Below are 23,758 nucleotides of genomic sequence, written 5' to 3'. Positions count from 1 at the left end.
GACAATGAGTTCACTGTACTCCAATGGCCTCCACAGTCACCAGATCTCAGTCCAATAGAGCACCTTTGGGATGTGCTGGAACGGGAGATTCTCATCATGGATGTGCAGCCGACAAATCTGCAGCAACTGTGTGATGTCATCATGTCAATATGGACCAACATCTCTGAGGAATGTTTGACACCAAGAATGAAAAAGGGGGTCCAACCTGGTACTAGCAAGGTGTACCTAATAAAGTGGCCAGTGAGTGTATGTTATTGCAATACTCTTGTAGTCACTTTGCAGGACTTGTAATTGTAGTTAAGCATTTTTACAGAGTGGTATTTAAATATGTGGTAATACACACACATATGTTTTACATCATGTGTCCTGTAAAAGAGAAGCAGACGTCCCCATGTAACCCCTGCCTCAGGTCGGTCTCTGCCTGTAGGTGGCGCTGCGGGGCTGCCGAGGAGCCGCTGAGCCAGCAGGGAGTCCGGAGGAGGAGGAGGAGGAGGGGGAGTAACCGGACACCGACTCACAGAGCAGCTCCTGGCCGGTCAGAGCGCAGCGGAGCCCGACAGCAGCAGCAGCAGCACAACGCAGCGGGTCGACGAGCAGAGTCACACCGAGGACCATCAGCTGAGGGGCGGCGGAGCTGAGGCGGAGGCTCCGGTCCACCCTGCGGGACTTTAACGGATTTGAACCCGCTTTTCTTATCTTCTCCCGCCGGTCTGCTGCTCTTTGTGGGGGAATAACGGAGTTACCGTGAAAGTGGGTGAAGTACCGACATTGGTCCGCCGCCGGCAGCCTGACAGCCGCCAGCATGAAGAAGAACAACTCCGGGAAACGGGTGAGTGTTACCGGTACCGACACCTGCCTTCAACGGAGGTCCGTTTTTATCACGTTAAAGCGCAGCTCGAGGAACAAAAGCCTCAAGGATTAGTTTTAAACCTTTATTTTGAAGGCAAAAACGGCCGTTAGCTGCTTAAGATTACTTTCCGGTTTTCAGAATAAAAGCGCTGTTGAGTTTAACACATTTTTAAAGATGAAAAATATTAAAAACTAAAACAAAAACGGATAAAAACATGTGTTTATGATTCTGAGTGGAAATGTTAAAATTTCTGAAAGTTAAAGAGGAAAAATTCACCGGCGTGACGTGAATCTGGTGAGCAGCTCCGGTTTCATCCGTTAATGACAGAGGAGTTCACCGGACAGCCGTTTAACGGACTTACATAACAAATACACACACACACACACACACACACACACACACACACACACACACACACACACCCCTAACCTCGCAGATCCATAAGTTTGACTGATTAGAGGCAGTTAATGGATATTTGAGCTGGATCTGTCTTCATAATATAGCCTTAGGGACTGTTCTCTATTTATCAGATGAAGGGGGGTGGCTGGGGTGGGACTTTTTGTTTGTTTGTTTGTTTTTATTTTGACCCTCCCCGAAGCTACAAATATTTCTCCCGGAGCCTCACTGATTTCCCTGGGGACAATGTATGACCCTCTCTCCATCATAAACTTGTTATCAGATTTTTAAAATTTACCCTTTGATGTTTGAAAGTTAAAAGTTAAAGGCGTAATTGTGGAGTTGAAAGAGGCCTTGGTTTTTCACTCTTGTCGTGGAGGCTGGGTAGTTTTTGCAGGGTTTTTTTGGTCAAATTTTAAATAAGGTGCAGAATGAAGCGATTTTGATGAAATATCACTATTTAACTCGGTTATGGTTACGTATTTTAGTCTGATGAAGGCCTTCATCAGACATGATGTCTCCAAGGGCTGTCGGGAATTTAAAAATCCAACGATAATAAAATATTTGGAAGGCATGTTTTCTTTAAAAATCTGTGGTAAAATAAAAACAAAATACAACCAGACAGGCCAACAAGCCAAAACAAAAAAACCTTAAGTCCCTCCCAGTGTTTAAAAAAATTACTTGACATGCCTCACTTTTCTGCACCCCTCATAAATAACAAACAGTCCCTAATGTTGTCTATGTGCTCTGATACAGGTGTGAATATTATTTAGAGTAAATCAGACAGTTCATATATGAAAATGAGACGAGAAGCGAAATGTAAATGTTGCAGCAGTAGAAAAACAAACCAGCAAGACAAGAGTCCGAATGTGAATCTTAGTTTAATGTAATATACTAATTAATATATGGATAACATAGTGTAGTCTTGTAATTAAGTTTGTTTTACTTTCCTAGAGTCACAAAGTTCTTCACAATAAAACTCAGAAAAATCTAAAGAATGATCATCTGTTATATCTATTAATCTGTTATGACTATATATAAAATACAGTTAACAAATAAATTAAATAAACCAAACAAAAGATCTTATCTGATTATTAAAGATGTTCACAACCTCAAAGACACAGTCTCCTTTAGTTTAGAGCCAAATACTACCACTACTCCTCCTCCTTCTCCTCACAGTAATTCAGTAGAAGATGCAGTTATATCATTTTCATCTGCAGGTTATTTATCCACAGTTACTGTGCTTCATGTGCATAGTTATATAGTTTATTAGTCAAATTATTATTCAATCCTATTAATAGTGTAATAGTTATTATAAAGTTCAGGCTGTAACCTGAAATATTTTGGTGTCTCTGATATTAATTTAAATTTAAACTGATTTTAAAGAAGGTGAGATGAATAAAATACAGAAAAAAAGTTAAGAAAACATTTTTAGAAAACATCTGATCAGAGATCACTTCAGTTCAGTTATTCTTACCTCCCTGTGTCACACTCAGGAAGTACAGCTGTGTAGTGTTCGTAGTTTTCCCGTGTATAGACGTTCCTTCAGGTGGCTGGAGACGCTGTGGCTGCAGAATGTGACTGAATCTGAATCACAAAAGAAAAGAGTGAATGAAGCTCTGCAGCCTTTTCTTCTTCACGTCGTCTCAGAACAACAGCAGAGCTTTTCTCCTCAGGGACAGAAAACAGCTTTACATCAGAAATCACAGCAGGAATCTGTTTGACTGGAGCAGAACGTCAACAGAACGTAGACAGAACGTCACTTTCACACTGAAACAAACCCACAAAGAAAACTCTAATCTCTCTTCACATCAGAGAAGTCTACTTAAGTCCTTCAACAACCTTCATGTATAAAAATAAAACTGTTATATAAGTGAACAGTTGTTCAATAAAAGATGATCAGACTTTATTGATCCCCTTTATTGATTCATGTTTTAGGTCGAAAACAGCTGACAAACTATTTGAAAGGACAGAAACATTAAAAAACTACAAACAAACATAATGTTTATGTACAGTTTATGAACTCAGTTTGTGCAGATACACAGAAATAATGATTCTAATCATGAGTTTTATGTTAAAACTCCAAATAAACGTTTAAGGACTTCATTTAATTTATTTATTTTTAACGTGAGAGCATTAGGGGACTTGATCTCAGTGTTTTTATTTATTTATATTTATTCTATTTTATCGTTACATTTATATATTAATTTATTTTGTTGTAAATGGATCTTAGTATTTATTTATATTTATTTTATTGATTTTATTACTACATTTATATTTATTGCTTAATGGTTTTAGTAGTAAATGGATCTTGGTATTTAATTAATTATATTGAATTTAACTTTATTTTTACATTTATATCTAATCATTTTTTAGTAGTAAATGGATTTTAGTATGTAATTATTTATATTAAATTTGTCAATTTTATTGTTATATTTATTAATTAATGTTTGAAGTAGTAACTGGATAATAGCCTGATAAAGTTTTTCTCTTTAATAATAAAATTCAGCTTTTTTAAATGGAATTTGGTGAAAACTACAAACTAAAATTTCACTTTCATACATTTTAAATGCGCTAAAACACACTAAAGAGGAAGAATAAGTGAAAGAGGTCTGTCACAAGAATGAAGCTTCAGTAGTTCACCTGCTCTGATGGCGCCCCTCTGACAGCTTTCTGTTTCCTGTTTCCTGTTCAGGGTCCGCAGGACTCGGCACCGCAGCACATTCAGCCCGATAAGGTCGGCTGGATCCGAAAGTTCTGCGGGAAAGGGATCTTTAGAGAGATCTGGAAGAACCGGTTCGTGGTTCTGAGGGGAGATCAGCTGTTCATCTGTGAGAAAGAGGTGAGTCAGAGGGGGCGGGGCTTACAGGTGATACACACCTGACACTGTCCGGGGTGGTCATAGATTCATCACTGGCACTGATTAGTAGCAGAGACAGATTTATGACTGCTGTCACCTCGTTAAGCTCTTTAATTATCACCGTGGTAACGAGGGGTCGGAGGTGATGCTGAGAGACGGCGTTGTCATGGAGACAGATGTTAGAGTGAGACTGTCTGTCTGCAGGTGTGGTTCTCCCTTGTGCTGTCATCTTTGCTCGTTAACCTCAGTCACTGTAACAGATTTAAAGAGACAGTGCAGCTTTTTAATTTACTGCTGATTTAACATGTAGACATTTACAGAACATTACTGAGTTCTACTGAGAACATGAACTGGTTCTGGTTTCTTCAAAATGTTCGTCTTGTTCTAAAGTGAGGAACCACCTCAAGAACCAATGAAAGACATCTGGTGTTAAACAGGTTCATTTTAAAAACAATCAGTAAATCAGTCAGTAACGAGAATAATTGTCAGTAGTCTCATTGTGTCAGAAGTACATGAGAGTACTCGTGAGTACTTTGTGTCGTATTTGTCGTGTTCCTCATTTTTCTGTTGTTGTTTTGTTCTGAGTGGAAACAGAAAGTTTCTCCTCCACTTTCTACAGCGTCGTTCTGCAGGAGTCAAGTTTCAGTCTGTAGACACACAGAGAGCTCTGGTTTCACTGCAGCACCACACACAGGGCAGAACGTCCTCACAGAACCTCTGTCTGCTGCAGAACTCCTTCACAGATCCTTTATCTACGACAGAACGTCCTCATAAGACCTCTACCTGCTGCAGACGTCCTTACAGAGGCATTATTTGTTGCAGGACATCCCCACAGAACCTGTATCTGCTGCAGAACAGCCTGTCAGAACCGCTGACAAAGGAATTTTTTTAGATACCTTTAGTAATTACAGAATGCCTTTGCTTCATTACTGTTCTGTTAGAACCGTCATTAACCAGACCAAACCATGTAGAACCTTTTTAACAGGAGAATGTTCTTTAAGATACTTCAATCAGCAAACAACCTAAAAACAGGTAACAATCTGTTACACCCTGTCAAACATTAATTTAAGGAACATTCCTTTAACACTGGGCATCCTGTTAAAACATTCAGGATAACAGTTCTCCTGGCCTCTATTTTTCTAAGCAAGGCTAACAGTTTCCCTTCCGTTTCCAGTCTTTCTGCCAAGCTAGGCTAACAGTTTCCCCCTGCTTCCAGTCTCTGTACGAAGCTAGGCTAACAGTTTCCCCTGCTACCATTCAATATGCTTAGCTAGCCTAACAGTTTTCACCTACTTCCATTCTTTGTGCTAAGCTAGGCTAACAGTTTCCCCCTGCTTCTAGTCTTTGCACTAAACTAGATTAACAGTTTCCCCTGTTTCCAGCCCTTGTGCCATAGTAGGCTAACAGTTTCCCCTCTGCTTCCAGCCTTTGTACTAAGCTAGGCTAACAGCTTCCCCCTGCCTCTAATCTTCCTGCTAAACTAGGTCAACAGTTTCCCCTCTGTCCACAGTCTTTATGCTAAGCTAAGCTAACAGTTTCCCCCTGCGACCATTCTTTGTGCTAAGATAGGCTAACAGTTTCCCCTCTTCTTCCAGACTTCATGCTAAGCTAGGATAACCATTTCTCCCTGCTCTCTGCCTCTATACTAAGTTAGGCTAACAGTTTCCCCTCTGCTTCCAGCCTTTGTACTAAGCTAGGCTAACAGTTTCCCCTCTTCTTCCAGACTTCGTGCTAAGCTAGGATAACCATTTCTCCCTGTTCTCTGCCTCTATACTAAGCTAGGCTAACAGTTTCCCCCTTCGTCTAGTCTTTGCACTAAGCTAGATTAACAGTTTCCCCTGTTTCCAGCCCTTGTGCCAAAGTAGGCTAACAGTTTCCCCCTGCTTGTTGTCTTTGTGCTAAGCTAGGCTAACAGTTTCCCCTCTGCTTCCAGCCTTTGTACTAAGCTAGGCTAACAGCTTCCCCCTTGCCTCTAATCTTCCTGCTAACTAGGTCAACAGTTTCCCCTCTGTCCACAGTCTTTGTGCTAAGCTAAGCTAACAGTTTCCCCCTGCGACCATTCTTTGTGCTAAGCTAGGCTAAACACATCTATATGGACACAGATGAAACTGATCTCTGGAGAAGACAGAGAACAAGTCTTTTATTTAAACATTAAAGTGTTTCTTTAAATGTTTCTGATGTTTAATGAAAAGAACCGAGGTCCCATGTCGTTCCCCTGAGGAACCCCACTTCATTAAAAACAGAGAACATGAGGATTTACCCAGCTGACTGTGGATACCTGAGGACTGACAGAGCTGTCTGATCAGATCTGATCCACTTTGATTGATTTAAAGTGATTGGTTGTGTTTTTATGTCAGAGCTTCATGTCAGCAGCAGGAAACAGAGAGTTTGGACTTTTATGGAAGTTTGTCACTTCTAGTCAGACATCATCTGTCACATGATCAGCTGTCTCACACAACCATATTAGGATGTCTGTGTGTCTGTATGAGGTTCGGACTGTGGAGGCTTTGGTTCATGAGAGGCTCCTCCTGTCAGCAGCTTTACTTCCTGTCTCACCAGGAATAGGAACCCTGCGTGACACCAGAGAAACCACACACACACACACACACACACACACACACACACACACACACACACACACACACACACACACACTGACCACATCTGCTTTAGATTTAACAGAATATAGCTTCTTCTGAGAGTCAACAGTTTGCTCATTTCTTCTCCTTCAGATTGTTTGCTGTTAACAGATTCATTAATCAACTGATGATAGATTGACTGATGGTCTCAAAACATTTTGTCACAGCTGCTGAAGTTTTATTCTTTTATTTTTGAGGCTTACTCAATTAATTGTTCACACAGTGTATAAAATATTTGGCAGTTAAATTTCTGGACAGGTTAATTAGCAGGTCGACTCTGTTTCAGTCGTTTTAGTGACAAACAGAAAAAGTGAACAGAGTTTGGTGTCGACACTAAATGTGATGTGAACATTGCGACTTCATTTAAACACATCCAAGACATTACTGGTCGATGCCTTTGTGGCCTTAACAGATTTATTTCCCTGGAGGTCGCTGTAATGAAACTTTAAACAGTTGTTTTATAAAACTGTTCCACATTTTGGTGTCTGAAAATGTGTTTGTCAAACTGGACATCCTGGATTGTATTTCATGTTTCACCTGTTTTGTGTTAATGCAGCTCGGTTGTTTTCTTTTTCGGCCTGTTTTCTGCCTGATAATGGCCTGTTTTCTGTGACAAGCCTGTTTTTGGTTGCTTTTTTTTTGCTTTTCGGCTTGTTTCCAGCATGTTTGAGCTCTGTCATGGGCTAGTTTTCATCCAGTTGCAGATCTGTTTTCAGACCGTTTTTGTCCTGTTTTGGGCCTTTTCCCAGTCCATGTCCAGTCCACTTTCTGCTCGATTTCAGCCTGTTATCAGCTTGTTTCCAACCTGTTTCAGCTCTGTTACAGTCTAGTCTAGTTTCAGGCCTGTTTTCAAACAGTCGTCAGTCAGTTTTTAGCCTGTTTTGGGCCTTTTCCAGTCCATGTCAAGTCCACTTTCTGCTGGATTTCGGCCTGTTCTTGGCTTGTTTCCAGCCTGTTTTAGCTCCATTTCAGGTCCGTTTTCAGACAGTTGTCAGCCAGTTTTAAGCCTGTTTTGGGTCTGTTTCCAGTCTGTTTTTTCTAAGCCTGTTTGCCGTCTGTTTCGAGCAGTTTTCGTCCTGTTTCAGACTGTTTTCTCCCTGTTTTCAGTCTGTGTCCAGTCCACTTTGTGTCTGCTAGCGACCAGTTCTCAGCTTGTTTCCAGCCTGTTAAGCTCTGTTTTGAGCCAGTTTTTATTCTGTTTCAGGTCTGTTTTCAGACAGTTATCAGTCAGATTTTTGTTTTTTTCATCCTGTTTGCTTTAGCTTTACTTAGGGACAGTTTTGGTCAGTTGTCGGACAGTTTTTAGCCTGTTTTCGGTCTGTTTTGAGCCTGTTTATCATCTGTTTTGGTCAGTTTTTGATCTGTTTTTTGTCTGTTTTGGGCCTTTTTCAATCTGTGTCCAGTCCGCTTTTTGGCGATTTCTGGCCTGTTCTCAGACTTGTTTCCTGCCTGGTTTAGCTCAGTTTTCATCCTGTTTTCGTTCTGTTTCCAGTCTGTTTTGAGCCTATTTGCTGTCTGTTTTGGCTCTGTTTCGGGCCATTTTCTGTCTTGTTTCAGATCTGTTTTTCAAAAGTTATCAGCCAGTTTCGTGCCTGTTTTGGGCCTTTTTCCAGTCTGTGTTTTGGGCCCGCTCTTGGCTTGTTTCTAGCTCTGTTTCAAGTCAGTTTTTGTCCTATGTCGTTGTGTTTTCCGTCCATTTTGGGTCTGTTTCCAGCCAGTTTATTTGGTCTGTTTCAAGCCAGGTTTTGTCCTGTATCTTGCATTCCTGCGGCCATTTTTCAGCCTGTTTTCAGACGGAGATCTGTGCAACACGTTTTAGTTTTGATGGTATGCACCTTGCTGAGCTCTCGGAGTCAGAAGAACTTTTAACAAACAGTAACGAAGAGAAAACAGAACAACATGTCGAAACTGTGGCTTTAAAGCAGAAGCTGAAGTCTCGTTTCGATATCAGACCACAGCTGAGAGTGAGTGAGGGTGAGTGTGTGTGGCTCCTTTTCTAAATAAGGCCATTGACAGAAGGTGGGGGGTGCCGGTTCCCATGGCAACCAACAGAAAGCCTCCGAAGGCACATGGCAGACCCCCCTCCTCTGGTAACCAACGGCAACCAGCCAGCATGGCTCAAGTTTGGGGGTTCACACAGAGAGAGACTCGATGAGCTGAGGCATGATGGGAGATGTAGTTGAATGAAGCCTATTCTTAGTACTACTCACGTCTCCAGCAGTAGTGACACCATCACTGCTGTGTCCTTGTTGTGTTTTCAGTTTAACTTTATGAAATACTTTATCCTGTCTGCTGTCACCAAACATGGTGAACACTGTAGTTTATAGATTCACAACCAGGTGAGGTGTCGCTGTAACAGCCACCATGTCTGTTATCACAGCTAACAGTCTGGCCACAGTCAGAGTTTAACCTCAGTCATACCACAGGATGAACTGAACCAGAGGAACTGATCACAGGAAGTCAACCAGGAACTAAAGGTTCCTGTTTGTTAAGACCAGACAGATCAGAGCGATAACGGATTAATAAACTACAGATAACCTCCTGTCTACATTAATGTGAACGCTCACCATCAGACAAACTGCTGGTTGTTGTTGACTGTAGGAGTTACATGGTGATGTCATGTACCTGCAGTGACACTCAGTCTAACCTCTGAGACCTGTAATCCACGCTATGTGTGCGTGTGCATCATGTTAAGCCTCAGTAATCCTCAGGCAGCATCAGTGTCACACATGATGATGATATATAAACATCTGTGTGTCTGTGGTGTAATCATGTTGTCAATAAACTTTAGGGATTGATTAATCGTTTGGTTTATGACAGTTGGTGTGACATTTTGTTACACCATTACACAACACCTCTTTAAACAGTTTATTTTTATCCAACCAACAATTTAGACCTAAAGTTAGTTAATCTAAAATCATATAACTGGAACCATCAAATATTAAAATACTGAAACAATCAAAATTAAATAATAGTTGTTGATTTCCTTTTGATCAACAAATATATCTTATTGATACTGACTCAAATATTAAACTTAAACAGGAAAAAATGGCAGAAATTTTTGCAGCTTAAGGCCCCGATCACACAGAAAGTGTTTCTCATGAGGTGAGGCGCACCACACTGCCTTTTTAAAAAAAAAATTTTTTGGCTGAGAGAAAAATCTGTAGCTCTGGTTGAGGGTGAGAGGCTGTCAGCAGATAAACAGAGATCTGTGTGGGTACATGAGACCCTAAAAAAGAGGCTGGATCATGGGGAGTACCACCAGTTGGTCCAGGAGCTTCTCCTCCATCATGGACGTTTACAGGCAGATTTTAGGATGACTCAGGGGCAGTTTGACAACCTGCTGTCTATCGTTGGGCCGTACAGCTCTGGGTATCCAGCAACCACTACCACCAGTTTCTCCTCCATTGTTCAGAGTGCTCTGGCAAGAACACTGGGCGCCTATAGGGCAGAAACGCAACCGTGTAGCAATGCAATAACAGCGAGCCAAAAAAAAGCCGCCTCCAGCTGCTGAAACGCTTTCCATGTGATCAGGGCCTAAGTGTTTTAGAAGACACACTATTACGATTAACAGTAATAAAGAAATTATTTGCATCAAAACAAATTTCAAGTAAAACTGCTGCTCAGGTGAGACAGGAAGTAGTATAACATATTTATACTGGCCTCAGACGAGAAGATATTTGGGTAGATTTGTGTCCGATTCGCTCCTCCCGACAGTCGTGGGGGATGTTCCTGATTGGAGGCTGATCTGAACAGATTATCCGCAGCGTGAGGGGCTTATAAACATCATCTGAACATTAGCGACTGTATCAGAGTCTCCCTGGTTTTGAATCCTTAATATCCAACATGTTTGACATTTATGACTGAGACTGTGAAGTGTGAATGAACAGCGATGGAATAATGAGCAGAAACCTGCAATGTCAGAGCAAGCTGACCAGATGATGAGCACTTGTGTAGAACAGAAACATGGCTGCCAACAGCACTAATAGGTCATTTGTCTCCAGAGACAGACGGACAGTAGGAGAGGAGGACAAGCATGTGGAAACATAGCTGGTTTAATATCTATATAGGTGCTCAGCACAAACATAGCACATACATGTGCACCCAGCTGATGACGACAGTCCACCGCCATGTTTATTTTGTATCTGGAGTTAAGTTTAATCGCACAAACTTCTGTCTGAAACTGTTTTAACACCAAGGGTGTGGGCGAGGGTCCTGACTGAATCATCCGGTGTGAGCGCTCTTACAATTAAAAAATATAAATTGATTAAATCTGTCTTTACCTCTGTGCTCTCACACGTGTTTTCAAAATCAGTTACGACTTGAAAATCCTCCAGTGTGCATGAGACATGACATGATGAAGAACAACACGTTTCATTCACACTGTGAAGAGGTCAGAGGTCACTGACTGTCACTGACTTTGTTATGTCAGCAGCTCCACTTATAACACTGAGTATTGATTATTTGGCTGATAATGGGCGGACTGACCTCACACACACACACACACACACACACACTCAACTGTCTTCATCCGTACCGTTGTGTCTGTTGTGTCATGACATCTGATCTGATGGAGGCTCTCTGTTAGCTTTGGTTAGCTGCTAGCTGTGTGTGTGTGTGCGTGTGTGTGTGTGTGTGCGCGGTGGGCGTGGCCTCTCTCCCAGGAAGTCTCAGTTTAAAACAGCTGAATAATGGATGCTGTTTCCATAGAGATTAATGAGCTGAGGTTAACCTGCAGAAACCAATGCTAGCACCTGCTGTGTGTGTGTGTGTGTGTGTGTGTGTGTGTGTGTGTGTGTGTGTGTAACAGAGCTAACTACAGAGCTACAGAGTGTGTTAACCTGCAGACTGTCAGTCAACAAACACAAACGTCTGATTAAGTTAAATCGTCTAATATATAACATGTAGTGTGTCTCTGAGTACGAGAGTTACCAGTTAATATTTATGTCACAGAAAATGACTCAAATCCTGTGTTTCATTAAGTCCGTATGGCTCCAGTGTATTCAGTTCATGGATCTAAAATGCTGTGTGATATAAATATTAACTTATACATCCCTCCACTGGTAATTTGGGTCCGTAGGGAGAGATGAGCCTCTAGGTCCCTTGTCACTTCCCTGTCACTCCCCCTTTCCGTCAGTGTCGAGGAACCTGCATCTATGTAATGGGATAAGGTTTAATCACATATTATTCTTGTGACTCTTGTACTCTTTATGAATCTTGCTCTGAAATAACCGTGATAATTAGTCATGTGACCCATGTATGTTATCACACCTGTTAGTGCTCACGTGATTCTGTTGAGCGGACCTGAAGACGCCACGCACTGTTCGCTCCTAATTAGATCAGAGTAACTCAGTTCAGTGTGCAGCGGTTTATGTTGATGATTTCATCTGAGATGTTCCTGCGGCCGACCAGCACCTGATCCTTGAGCCTGGCTGTGCAGAGGGAGTTCTGTTTACTTTAGTTTGTGTTTCTATTTGAATTTATTTCAGACAGTTTCCATGTCTGTAAACACGTCTGCTTCTTCTGCTGTATTTGACTGTGTTTGCATTTTATTTTGACTCTTTGAGAGAAAACCTGCAGCTGTCCAACTCTCTTCTTCTCTTCCTCTCTCAGAGTCAGACATTCAGATTGTTGACACTCTCATGTACTGAGCTGGAGTCAGGGTGTGTTAGCTTAGCTTAGCATAAAGACTGGGAACAGAGGGAAACAGCTAGCCTGTTTAAAGTTAAAAAATACACCTGTGAAGATGAACAACTGGGGGGCGCAGGTTCGATTCCAATTCCAGCCTTTTGCTGCATGTCATCCTCTCTCCCCATTTCATGCCGGACTTTCCTGTCCACTAAAGGCAAAAATACCCCAAAAATAATCTAAAAAAAAAAAAAAAAAAAAAGAACAGTCAATTGACCTGTAACCTTTGACCTGTGTTAACTGTGCTACCTGTGTGTGTCCTGCAGGTGAAGGAGCTGGGCCGGGCCGACGAGGTGTTGGACCTGTCGGACTACGAGCGCTGTGAGGAGATCAGGAAGAACAAGAGTCGCAGCAAGAAGAACCACAGCAAGTTCAGACTGCAGCGCTGCAGCACGCCGGGCAACACGGTACGCCTGTCTGTCCGTCTGTCTGTCTGCCTGTACACCTGTCTGTCTACCTGTGAAGACATATGGATGTTTTATATAACTACAGTCAGTACAATTAAACTTCTAATGTGAGTAAACTGAATTTATTAAACTATCAAGTTTCACCCACGAGGAGCTCAAATTGTAACTAAATGAAACCTGACTTGAATCTTGTTTCCATCCACTCCTGTTCTGTGATATATATATATGTATATATATATATATATATGAACAACTGGTCCGTGCCATTAAACCACTGCAGAAGAAGAGATGATTAAAAGAGCTCCAGTCAAAGCTCAAACGATCGAAAACATGATGGAAATAAAACTGTTAGTTTAATGTCTTAACGTGAGGAATGTCACAGTATGCTCTTTGCCCGTCACACACATCTCATGTTTTCAGCTCTTCATGCTTCACGTACGTCATCATTTATTCAGTCAGTCTTTTACCCACACAGCTACTGTCACACTTCAGACAGGAAACACTTTTATATCTACATCAGTTTGTTAATAAAAACAGAGTCAGTGACTGACAGTAGCTGACTGGAAACAGGTGGAGCCTCTGCTGTACACACACACAGACACACACACACTCAGCAGATATCTGCAGGCCATCCCACAAATACCCAGAATGCCCTGGGGAGGGATCAGGTGTCCTGCAGACAGGTGGCAGCTTCTATTACACACACACACACACACACATACACACACACACACACACACACACACACACACACACACACACACACACACACTCGGCCATCTGGTGATGTGTCTCCCACTGAGGCCTCCTAAAACAGTGTGTGTATCTATATGTGTGTGTGTGTGTGGTGTTCTGCGCTGTGATAGGTCAACCAGTGTTCTGTCAGCGTTTTCGTTCAGTCATTGTTCCTCAGTGTATCTTTTGTCTGACGTGAATCAGAATCAGAAGAATGTATCATTAAGTATGTTAACATGAACAGGTGACTCTCATTTCTGTCGGCTCTTAAAGGAACACGTCAGCTCCCAAATGATTATTTGTATATCAGGTACTCACAACGTGTTCATCTGAATTTGTGGAGAAAACGTTGTTGTTGCAGCGGCGTGAACTGGCCGGTCTGAGCTCGACTCAAGCCAGCTGATGGTGTCACCTGCAACTCAGCTGGTCAAATGGCTGGCAGCTGGTTTTAGTATGTAAAACCTATCACCTGTTTTGACAGCCAAGCAGCTTGTAGTGAAGTCTGCTGGTCAGGTCAAAATGACCGCAGCAGGTGTTCTGTCCCCGCCGAGCCCTCTGTTTCTGTCCTCACGTCTGTGTCGCTGTTTCTATTAAAGCGCACCTCCTTCCCAAACAGTCAAACTGTGGTAGCGGCCTCGCACCAGGCAGACAATGACAAGCAGCTTAGAAAAAGACAACGAGGATCTTTACTGACTTCTCACATTGATCGCAGGCTCCTGAATTGAATCAAATTAAAACCCTATTGTGGCAGACTTGGTGATATCAGCAAATATTGTATTGTCCAAAGAACTGATACATCGTACTGCGGTGAAACTAGTGATTTACACCCCCAGTTGAGAGAGAGAGGCAGCTAACAGAGAAGAAAACCTGCGGTCCGGCACATGGCCTCAGCCAGACTCGTGTTCACATCCCTTATCGATCCTCCCATGGTGCCTCGACAGAACAACAACAAAATGTACCGCTTTGCTCAGCATCATTGTGTCCAGAGAGAGCACCAGTGTGTAGCTGTTTAGGAACCGATAAGCAGAACTGTAATTCGAATTTCCTTATGATTCATTTGGGGTCCAAATTGGTGAGCTGGTTCTAATTAGGAACCTGTTCACAGTGCTCAACCCTCGCTGTGTAGCTGACTTAATTTACGAGGTCACTGATCGATTCAGTGATCCATCCAGTTCACGTGGAGTTTAACAGACAGACACTCATGTGGACTTGTGTTTTGGTGTGTTGTAGGTTCCTAACCTGGTCTTCCTGGCTGTCAGTCCCGAGGAGAAAGAGTCCTGGATCAACGTCTTGAATGTCGCCATCACTCGAGCCAAGAACAAAATCCTGGATGAGGTACGAAGACAAACACAGAATCCATTATTGCCTCTTTGTGGAAACCATCAGTCACTGAGGACAGATTTGATTTATTATCATCTACATATCTCAAGAGCAACAATATGTTAGTCCGTCTTTTAATACCGTCTGACTTCCTGTCTGTGGCTCTCAGCTCCAAGCCCAATGGTTCCTACTGAAGAGGCAAATGTACAGTTTCATCAGCAATTTTCTAAAACAGCTGATCACCTTAGTTTTTATCAAACAAACAGGAGGAAACAGTACTTTGTTGTTTGTTGGGGACTATTTTCAGTGGCGGATTAATTCACACCTGGAGCTCCATAGTTCCTGAAGTCTAGGCTTTGGTAGAGGTACACAGGAAGTATAATGTTGGTATTCAAAGTGTGCTGAATGGTCTGTGAGCGGCTCTTGTGTGCAGCGTACCCATGGATGTACAGGCATCTATTGTTGGGTTACTTTGACACTGAAGAAAACTTAAAAACGTGATAATTATCAGGCAACTTCTGGAGCGAATTCTACTCTATGATTCTAAGTAATGGTATCATCTTGAAGTGTAAGTCACACTGAATCAGAGAATGTGTGAATCATGTCAGTGTGTTCAGATTTGATTCAGTTGTGACTCCAAGAAGGAATGTGATTTTTGACACAATGCATCAGTCTGTCTCTCAATTTCCTCCACGATCCGTGTGTCTCTGCTGCAGCTTCACCTGCTGACAAACAACAATAACTAACTTCCTGTTTTGTCACACAGTATCTTTGTCTTTGAGCTCTGGTTTAAAACAATGTCGAAATATATTGCAGATGTCATCATGTCTGATTTTAGAAAGCAGTGTTTCCTGTTACTGATGTTTCATGTGTTTATTTCAGTGTCCTCACTGACAGTAACAGGAAGTATGTTAGAGCAGCTGTCTGCATATACAGCCTCTGCTCAGCGTTCAGTCAACAACCTTCAGCCTTTTCCACCAGTCAATACTCTGATCAATACTCGGATCAATACACTTTCTCTCACACACATCGTGTTCCAGGCTGAACGAAAGCCTCTCATGAACCACATTCATGCCATAGTGTTAGTGTCGTGTGTTCCAGCCAGCGTTTCCTGGACAAGTATTAAATAACAGCATGTATGTAAATCTGTAAATTCCAGGCCTGGTCGAGTTTATTCAGACTGTGCTGATGCACAAAAATGCTCTTGCATTAAACATGTTTAAAGTCTAACTGCAGATCATCAGGAGTTTTTGAGAAAGCTGCTCTTGATTGGTCAGAATTTCCATGTGGGAAAAATCCAGGAAGTAAAGCAAACGTTGAAGAAGAGTACACTTGCAAGATAAATGTGACACTTTCTAATGTCACAATGGAGGGACAACTATGCAGGTTGATTTTAGCGCTGCTCATCGTGGACTATATTGCTGTCATTGTTCATTTTAGTCAAAGCATACAGTTTGAAAACGAGGCAAACGCGGCTCCAACTAGAAAACAATGTTTTGATGCATTGGATGTGCTGAATGTACATATTAAGGCAGTACAGGAGGAGGTGCACATTAATAATCCTCCAGGACTGTAACATGCTCATGTTTAACCCAAACAATGTGTCATGTGACTGCAGTTGCTTCACATCCAGGTCGGAACACCTTCTCACCACAAACCAACCGCACCAGAGTTCCTTTGTAACCGGACTGAGACCACCTCTTCAAGAAGGTCTCGGTCCGGTTGTTTTGGTGTGTTCACACCTGCCCAAACGAACTGCACTTAGGGGGCAAATGAACTGTGAGGGAATACTTCACCCACAAAATGACCATTTGTGTATCGGTTATTCGTGCCGTGTAATCTTGATTTGATGAAGAAAAGTGTATTCTCTCATGCCTCTGTGGACTGGGAAGTTTGGAAGAGGATGTTTTCATATAGTTTTGCCGTTGTTGAATATGATCCCCAATCAATTAATAAATTATTAATGTTGCTGTTTTCTGTGGAGGAATCCAAGAAAAGTTTCCTTTACAAATTCAAGGTAACATGGCGTCACTAACTGATATACAAATAATCATTTTGTGGGTAAATTATTCCTTCAAAGTTCTGATATATTTTAAACGAGTCAGTTCTGAAAATCTCAAATTAAGTAAAAGTTTTCCTGAGCGCTGACCTTATTGTGTAAAAGCTGTTCTGAGGTCTGATCACAGCAGCATCCAGTGGACATTAAAGGAAGTGCAGCTTGGTACAGTTAGGAGTTCCTCAGGGGCCGATTCTGGGTCCCCTCGGTCTGAATGTATTTTTTGCTTTGTAAAATGTTAAACTACCTTTTACGTGAAGGACTGTTTGTGTTGTTTACAGGTGATCGTAGAAGACTCTCAGCTTTCTCATCTGACCCGAGATCGAGTGAAGATTCCTCACACCCGACGACTGCCGACCAGAGGTCACCTGCTGGCTGTGGTCAGTCTGATCCTTCATCATCTCCTCCTCTTCCTTCATCTTCTCTTCCTCCAGTATCACCTCGTTACTCTCCTCTATAAGAAGCCATTTCAACATAAATGGCCATTATTTCATATGAAATATTTAATGCATTTTGCCAAAAGTATAAATTGTTTGTAGATAATTTCATATTTTTATGAGTATAAAATGACCGGTCAGGATATCTGCTCAGATGTGTCTTATAAATCATAAACTGTATATTTTGTATAACTCGTATACACAATAGAGAAATTGAAAGACATCCTAACTGGTGTTAGCTTGTTACATTATTCTGAGTGCGTTTTGGACTTCTTTTTTTACGTTGAAATCAAAAGTTCAACCCTAAAAACAGCATCTCACAGAACAATCTCAGCTTAAGGTCCACTTGATTACTTTTTCTGGAGCTTTTGACTGAATCACACAATCCTCCTGGTCCTTTCAAGACAACCTGGATGACTTACTCCAAGTAATGAAAAGTTTGAACATCTAGGGATTTATGACAACTAAACAAATTTAAATTGCTGATGATGACCATGTAATAGAGTCAGAACATCCGAAACAAGCAAAGAGAGTAAGTGGACCTTGAGTACAGATTGTTTAGACAACAAAAACTTGTGTCGATGACTTTAAATGTTTCTTCTCAGAGTGTAATTATACAAATCTGAAGGTTTATATCAGTCTGTGTTGTAGTTGTTGTCACAGACTCACCCACCTCCTCTCTGTCTGTTAGGCCTCCACCTCCTCCTCAGATGGGATGCTAACTCTGGATCTGATCCAGGAGGAGGACGCTCCTGCTTCTCAGGGAGCCGAAGGCTGTGCCTCCCACCTCAGCTCGGACTGTCCCAGGTCCAAAACTGATGGTGCTCTCTCTGTCAAGACCGCAGAGGCTTCTGGGAAATCCCAGAGTCTTCCCCGTGAGGTGGCGGTGGTGTGGGAGCACACGGGTCAAACCCCCCAGCCTGGAAAACGCCTGACGACAGCAGAGAAAAACCGCTGCGCCTCCATGGACGAGATCCTGACGCACTCAGAAACTAAAGCTGCTAAGAACAAGACAGCGGCGGCGACCTGCTCTCCCGCCTTGACGATAAACGGCACTGCAGTGCCCATCAGCCAGCTGCAGGAGCTGATCAGCCAGAAGCTGGAAAAGACGGAGAGGCTGCTGAAGGAGGTGCGCGGGGAGGCTGATGGGGAGGTCGGGGAGAGGGGGAAGATGAAAGGGAAGGAGTCAACTGAAGGAGCGAGAGCTGAGGCAGAGAGACTCCTGAAAGAGGCGTCAGCAGCCTGGAGCCAAGCCCGGGAAGTGCTGGAGGAGGTGAAGGAACTAAGGGCGTTGTACCGACAACTGGACTCCTCTTCCACCCTCACCCCCTCCAACAGCTCCAAACTAAACCCAGACCGCAAAAGCCTGATGTGAGCCGCATGGTACTGACTCATTCTGGTACGGACCGGCTTAGACCGGTCCAGTCCAGGTAAAGCCACGAAGCTAAGCATTGCCTCTGCTTCTTTTTGTTGGACTTCAGACGAAGCTGCTGAGAACTGGATCAACCACTTTTAAATTATTTGGACAAATTCAGGTTTTGATTTTCAGCTGTCAGGAGGAACAAGGACTTTCCTGCTGACTGATACAGCTCAGTGCTCAGGTGCACAATGCCTCTTCACAAAATATCTTCCTTACAAAAACAACGTGTAGCATCAATTTAACTTAAGTTGTGTCCTTTGGGAGTATCCTTAGATACTTTTCCAAGCTTTGAAAATCCCTTAATGTCTCTCTTTGGTTGCACAAACACTTGAGGTACCTTTTAAAAAAGACTTATCTGACGTCTCTCGTCAAAGTAAAAGAAAATGTGCCAAGGCGAGAGATCGGAGACGAGGAAAACCCATCACTCTGGATCCTTTTTATTTCACTTTATGAATATTTATGTTGGAGATACGTTGGTACGTCTTTTGGGAAATCTAAAGTTGAAGTTTTACATGAAACAGTTGACAATACAAATGCAGGGTAAATATTGTATGAAGGAGGATTTCTTGAATGCTCTAGAGGTCAGAAGTGAAGAGGTGAAGGACTGAATGTGACGGTAGATGAGCAGAAGTCAAAGCTTCAGGATTAATTCTGGTATTTGTACGAGCTGCTTTGTTTGAAGATGTCCTCTTTCCTCTTCTCTGTGGACTCAGGAGAGCCACTGCTTTTCAGGGAGGTTTTGATGGTTCAGGTTTTGATCACGTCCACCCTGACTTTGAGTAAAGTCAAAAGCCTTTATGGATTAGGTACAAGTTTTAGGACCCTTGAAGACCTCCAGATGAGGACAAACAGATACTATGCACCAAACTGTCCGAAGCGACCTCAGACTCTTCCTCTTTTTTTCTGAATGTGAATTTTCTCTGAGACTCTGGAAACTCAGTGACTGCGGTTGAAATGTTTGACAAGAGCAGGACTGATTTTCACAATGTTTGAATCCATCCCCACACTCCTCAGAACACCTAAAACATACTTGAGTAGACCCAAGAAGACCAGATGTCAGAGTCTTTGATTATTCTTCTCTGCAGATCAGGACTAGCTGCACTCTGAACAAGCAGCTAACAAAGCTAACAAGGCTAACAACTCAAGAAATTCAAAATCTGTAGAAGTCCGTCTAATATTAAGTTAGGACAAGAACAATAAAAACTACTAACAAGCATGATAGCTGTGCAGTCATTAACATCAGGGGAAAGTTATGCTAATGTTAGCTAATAGATTGAGAAAGATGAGTTTAGCCGACTCATCACGTACAAATTCATAACTCTTCAAAGCTGTTTCAGTCATTCTCAACACCCTGAACCTCTTTAGCTGGTCAGTTCAGTAAACTAAAGACTAGCAAGTTAGCATTAATTAGCTGGCATTAGCTATCTGATGCTAACGTAGCTCCCTGGCTACAGAAAACAGGGATGGTGTGATCTTACTGTTATGATCATGGATGTGTTAAGAGACCTGGATATGGCGTTGGAGGCAGAGGCCTGTTTATTCTTATGAAATTTGCTCAGTGGCGCATGAAGCCAAAAAGTTTGACTGCTGCAAATAAAATTATCCCAATGATCTGAGAATGTGTATCTGCAGCTGGATTAGCTACATGACGCCCACCATACCTACACGCCAGTCCCCGATCAGCCCCCTTACGCCCCTTGGCCCATAGGCAAAGGCCATGATGAAAATGCTAAATTTGCGTTTAGCTAGCTATGAAGTGTTAGCTTAAAAGAGAGGGTGAATCACGTCTTCGTGTATAATGAATTATGAAATGGTTTATTGCTACATTTGGCCTCATATTTAATCACTACAATGTCACGTTGTTATGGGCTTCAAGTAAAGGTCACTGCGGTGAGATTGTCTTGTACTAGTGGTAGCTATACGTGTCTCTGGGCACTGTCTGGCCCGTAAAGCAGGCGCATAATAGACTTCTGCTGGCCAAGCTGGCTACTTCCACTTTAGTGCTCTGCGAACTTGAGTGGGGATAAAATGATTCAATCGGAGTCTCTTCTAGACTTGCCAAATGTTATTGGACGGTGTGGATCAAATACTGATATTGAAATAAGCCATTTTGCAGGGGTTATGATGCTAAAAAAAAGTGTCCACTGATTTACAGGTGACTCTTTCGCCATCTAAGTCAATTGGGAAAAGTCTTTTGGGGCCTCAGGGAATCATGTGACGGTGTATTTACACTGTTTGGCCTCTACGAAAATTGTCTTCAAAGGCCGGCACACTTCCTGAGGGCCTGGTTAAGATATGGGGATTCTAGCTAGCTATTAATAGCAGTGGGCTTAATGGGGCTGCATCTAATGATCATCTTCGCTATCTTATTATTTTTCTTTATTAAAAACATCTGGATCTTATTTAGCTGGACAGCTAGCTACCTAGCAGACACCAGAGGTCAAGGGCTACTTAAGGCAAACAGTCATGAACCAATATACAGAGCTCCTAAAAACTTTCTCTCGTGCGGTGTAAAGATATTGATGATCTCTACGGACTCTGGGGCTCGCTTGCACATGATAAAAAATGAACATGTAAATGTCTTTTCTAAACAGTTTGCTGGACATAATCAGGTAGATTATGTCTTTCTTGATATAATTAAAATAAAATTACTCATCAAAATTACAAACTGGCTGATGCTACAGCAAAATGGGAAAAACTGGAAAAAACATGTTTTACATGAACTATTTCAAGATGTTTTTTAGGTAAAATGTAAACTTTTCCTTGCTATGGATTCATTCTTCTAACCAGGTGTACTTTTATTTCTAACATTTCATCCATACTTTTCTTCTTGTGGTGGAAATCAGCTTCCTCAAGTCCTGATTCTGTTGAGAGGAACAATTAAACTCTCTGTAGACATAAAAATACACAAATGTTTACCTGGATAAAATGAACTGGAACTGGAATTAAAGCCAGATTTGTTATTTTACCTCCCAGTGAAGTGACGTGTGTCCCGCTCAGAGACGCTTCAACAGGTCACATGAGTGTCAGCCTCCTGTAGACTTAAGTACAATCACAGTTTTACTGAGAAAAGTTTATTTTTTTAGACAACATTCAGGCTTTTGTACTGTTACAGCTTAAGTTCAGCTGATTTCTGTTGTGTGTGTGTTGGAGGTTGAAGTGTGATGGGAGCAATAAAAAAGTGACACAAAACAGATTTGTTAAAAACTTCATCTGGTTACATAAATTTGGATCCACGAACATCAACTACTCAGTCACAAAAAATAAAGTTTGCAATAAAAGAAATAAGGAATATTTCAACATTTTGGCCAGAAATTTTTTTTATAGTCTCTAAATTGCAGAACATTAAATTACAGTGCTTTTATTACACTGCCTGTAATGTACAACATGTCTCCTATTAAAGTTCAGGGCTCCCTGTGGAGGTTCTGACCTCTAATTTAAGACCGATGTTTGTTCAGTTATAAAAAAACACTGAATGTAAACAGAAAGTTTGTTTACAAGAAAACTCCAGCAGCTTCAGCACAGTTCATTAATACAGATATAAACTCTGTTAATGTGACTGGATGATGTCATTACTTTAATTAATCTGATTTGTTGTCTGTCACGTCACACCGAGCAGCTCTTCGGTCAAAATGGTGGATTGTTCCTTTAATGATGTCACTGTTCAGCTGTTCAACACGTCTTCCTGTTTCTATCATTTGATCTTCTGTTTGTCTCTGTGGCACCGAGCAGCTGCTGTAGCCTTAAAGCCAGAGGGGATGATGGGAGATGTAGTCCGGCAGTGGTGGTGCTGTGAGTCCTGATCAGTTCATGTGCTAAAATAAAAAAAACCCTGCAAACTGAACCTGGATCAGTGCCGCCTCATTAAACTGTTAACGAGGTATCCTGCAGGGTTTAATTAGACCCCTGACACTGTGTATGTGTGTGTGTGTTGCTAGGCAACCGGTGGTCCTGAACAACACCTTACAACTTCACACCTGCAGAGAGAAGAGACTCAGCCTTGTGTTAAAGGATCAGTCTGCTGTTTTCATATTTTTTTTTGTTAGTCTGTCTGACTTCTGTTTGTGTCTCTCAGCTCTGAGTTTGCTCCTACTGAAGATGTAAATCTAATTTCCTAAATCAGCTGCTCACAGTAGTTTTTAATCAAACAAACCAGATGAAACACTGACTTTGTCTGGGACTAATTTCAGCGGTGGATTAATCCACATTTTGTGTTCCAGTGAGGACCTCTGCGATGGTGAACACAGCTGAGTGTTTGTTATACATGAAGTGATTTCAGCCAGTCTGTGCTTACTTAACTTCAGCATGCCATGTTAGCATTGTCCCTGTGAGCACGTTAGCACATTAGGCTCAAAGCGCTGCTGTGTCTCAGCTGCTTTTGGGGCAGAATTACGATCCACACAACCACAGATGCTTCAAGCAATGAGAGGAAGGGGTGGGCTCTACCATGAAATTTGGTTTCAATCCAGTACCGAGTAATATAGGGCCAGAAACACAGATACCGATACCAATACTTTTTATTATTAAAAGTGACTTTTTTTTACTGAGGGGGAACATGGAGTGTCATGATTTATGAGGTGAATAAACAGTCATCAATCTGTTAAGTAACAAAATGATGTTGATGACCAAATGACATTGTAAAAATGTGACATTAACCAGAGCTGAAGATCTGATTTGACTAAAACATTAATTTCTCTAGGCTACTGTATACCTGGATATTCCTCTCTGAACAGACTCTGTCAGTGAACTCTGTCTCTGTGTCAGAGGTCTGGATGTTGAGGTGTTTTCCTCCTTCTCCCTTCTTTTTGTTTGCAGCTCTAAATTCTCTTCCTCATGTTCCTCATTCTTTCATTAATCCATCACTGCTGTTATGTGTCGGATAGAACTAATCAGGCTCGGACATACTATTCGCATTGAATGTCCACAGATAGCTTCGGTCACACGAATGCA

General features: G+C 42.0%; 1 protein-coding gene across 1 annotated transcript; it reads left to right on the top strand.

The window, feature by feature from the left end:
* The first annotated feature begins 538 nt into the window (after positions 1-538).
* plekho1b (pleckstrin homology domain containing, family O member 1b) lies at positions 539-22,641 on the top strand. The gene is made up of 6 exons (XM_049584917.1): positions 539-829; positions 3,942-4,088; positions 12,700-12,840; positions 14,806-14,910; positions 17,233-17,331; positions 18,080-22,641. The coding sequence occupies exons 1-6, from the start codon at positions 803-805 to the stop codon at positions 18,761-18,763; spliced, it is 1,203 nt and encodes a 400-aa protein (XP_049440874.1). The 5' UTR covers positions 539-802; the 3' UTR covers positions 18,764-22,641.
* Positions 22,642-23,758: the final 1,117 nt, after the last annotated feature.

The sequence above is a fragment of the Epinephelus fuscoguttatus genome, linkage group LG8, assembly GCF_011397635.1.
Source record: "Epinephelus fuscoguttatus linkage group LG8, E.fuscoguttatus.final_Chr_v1".
Taxonomy (NCBI): domain Eukaryota; kingdom Metazoa; phylum Chordata; class Actinopteri; order Perciformes; family Serranidae; genus Epinephelus; species Epinephelus fuscoguttatus.
This window is presented reverse-complemented; position numbering and strand designations above follow the sequence as displayed.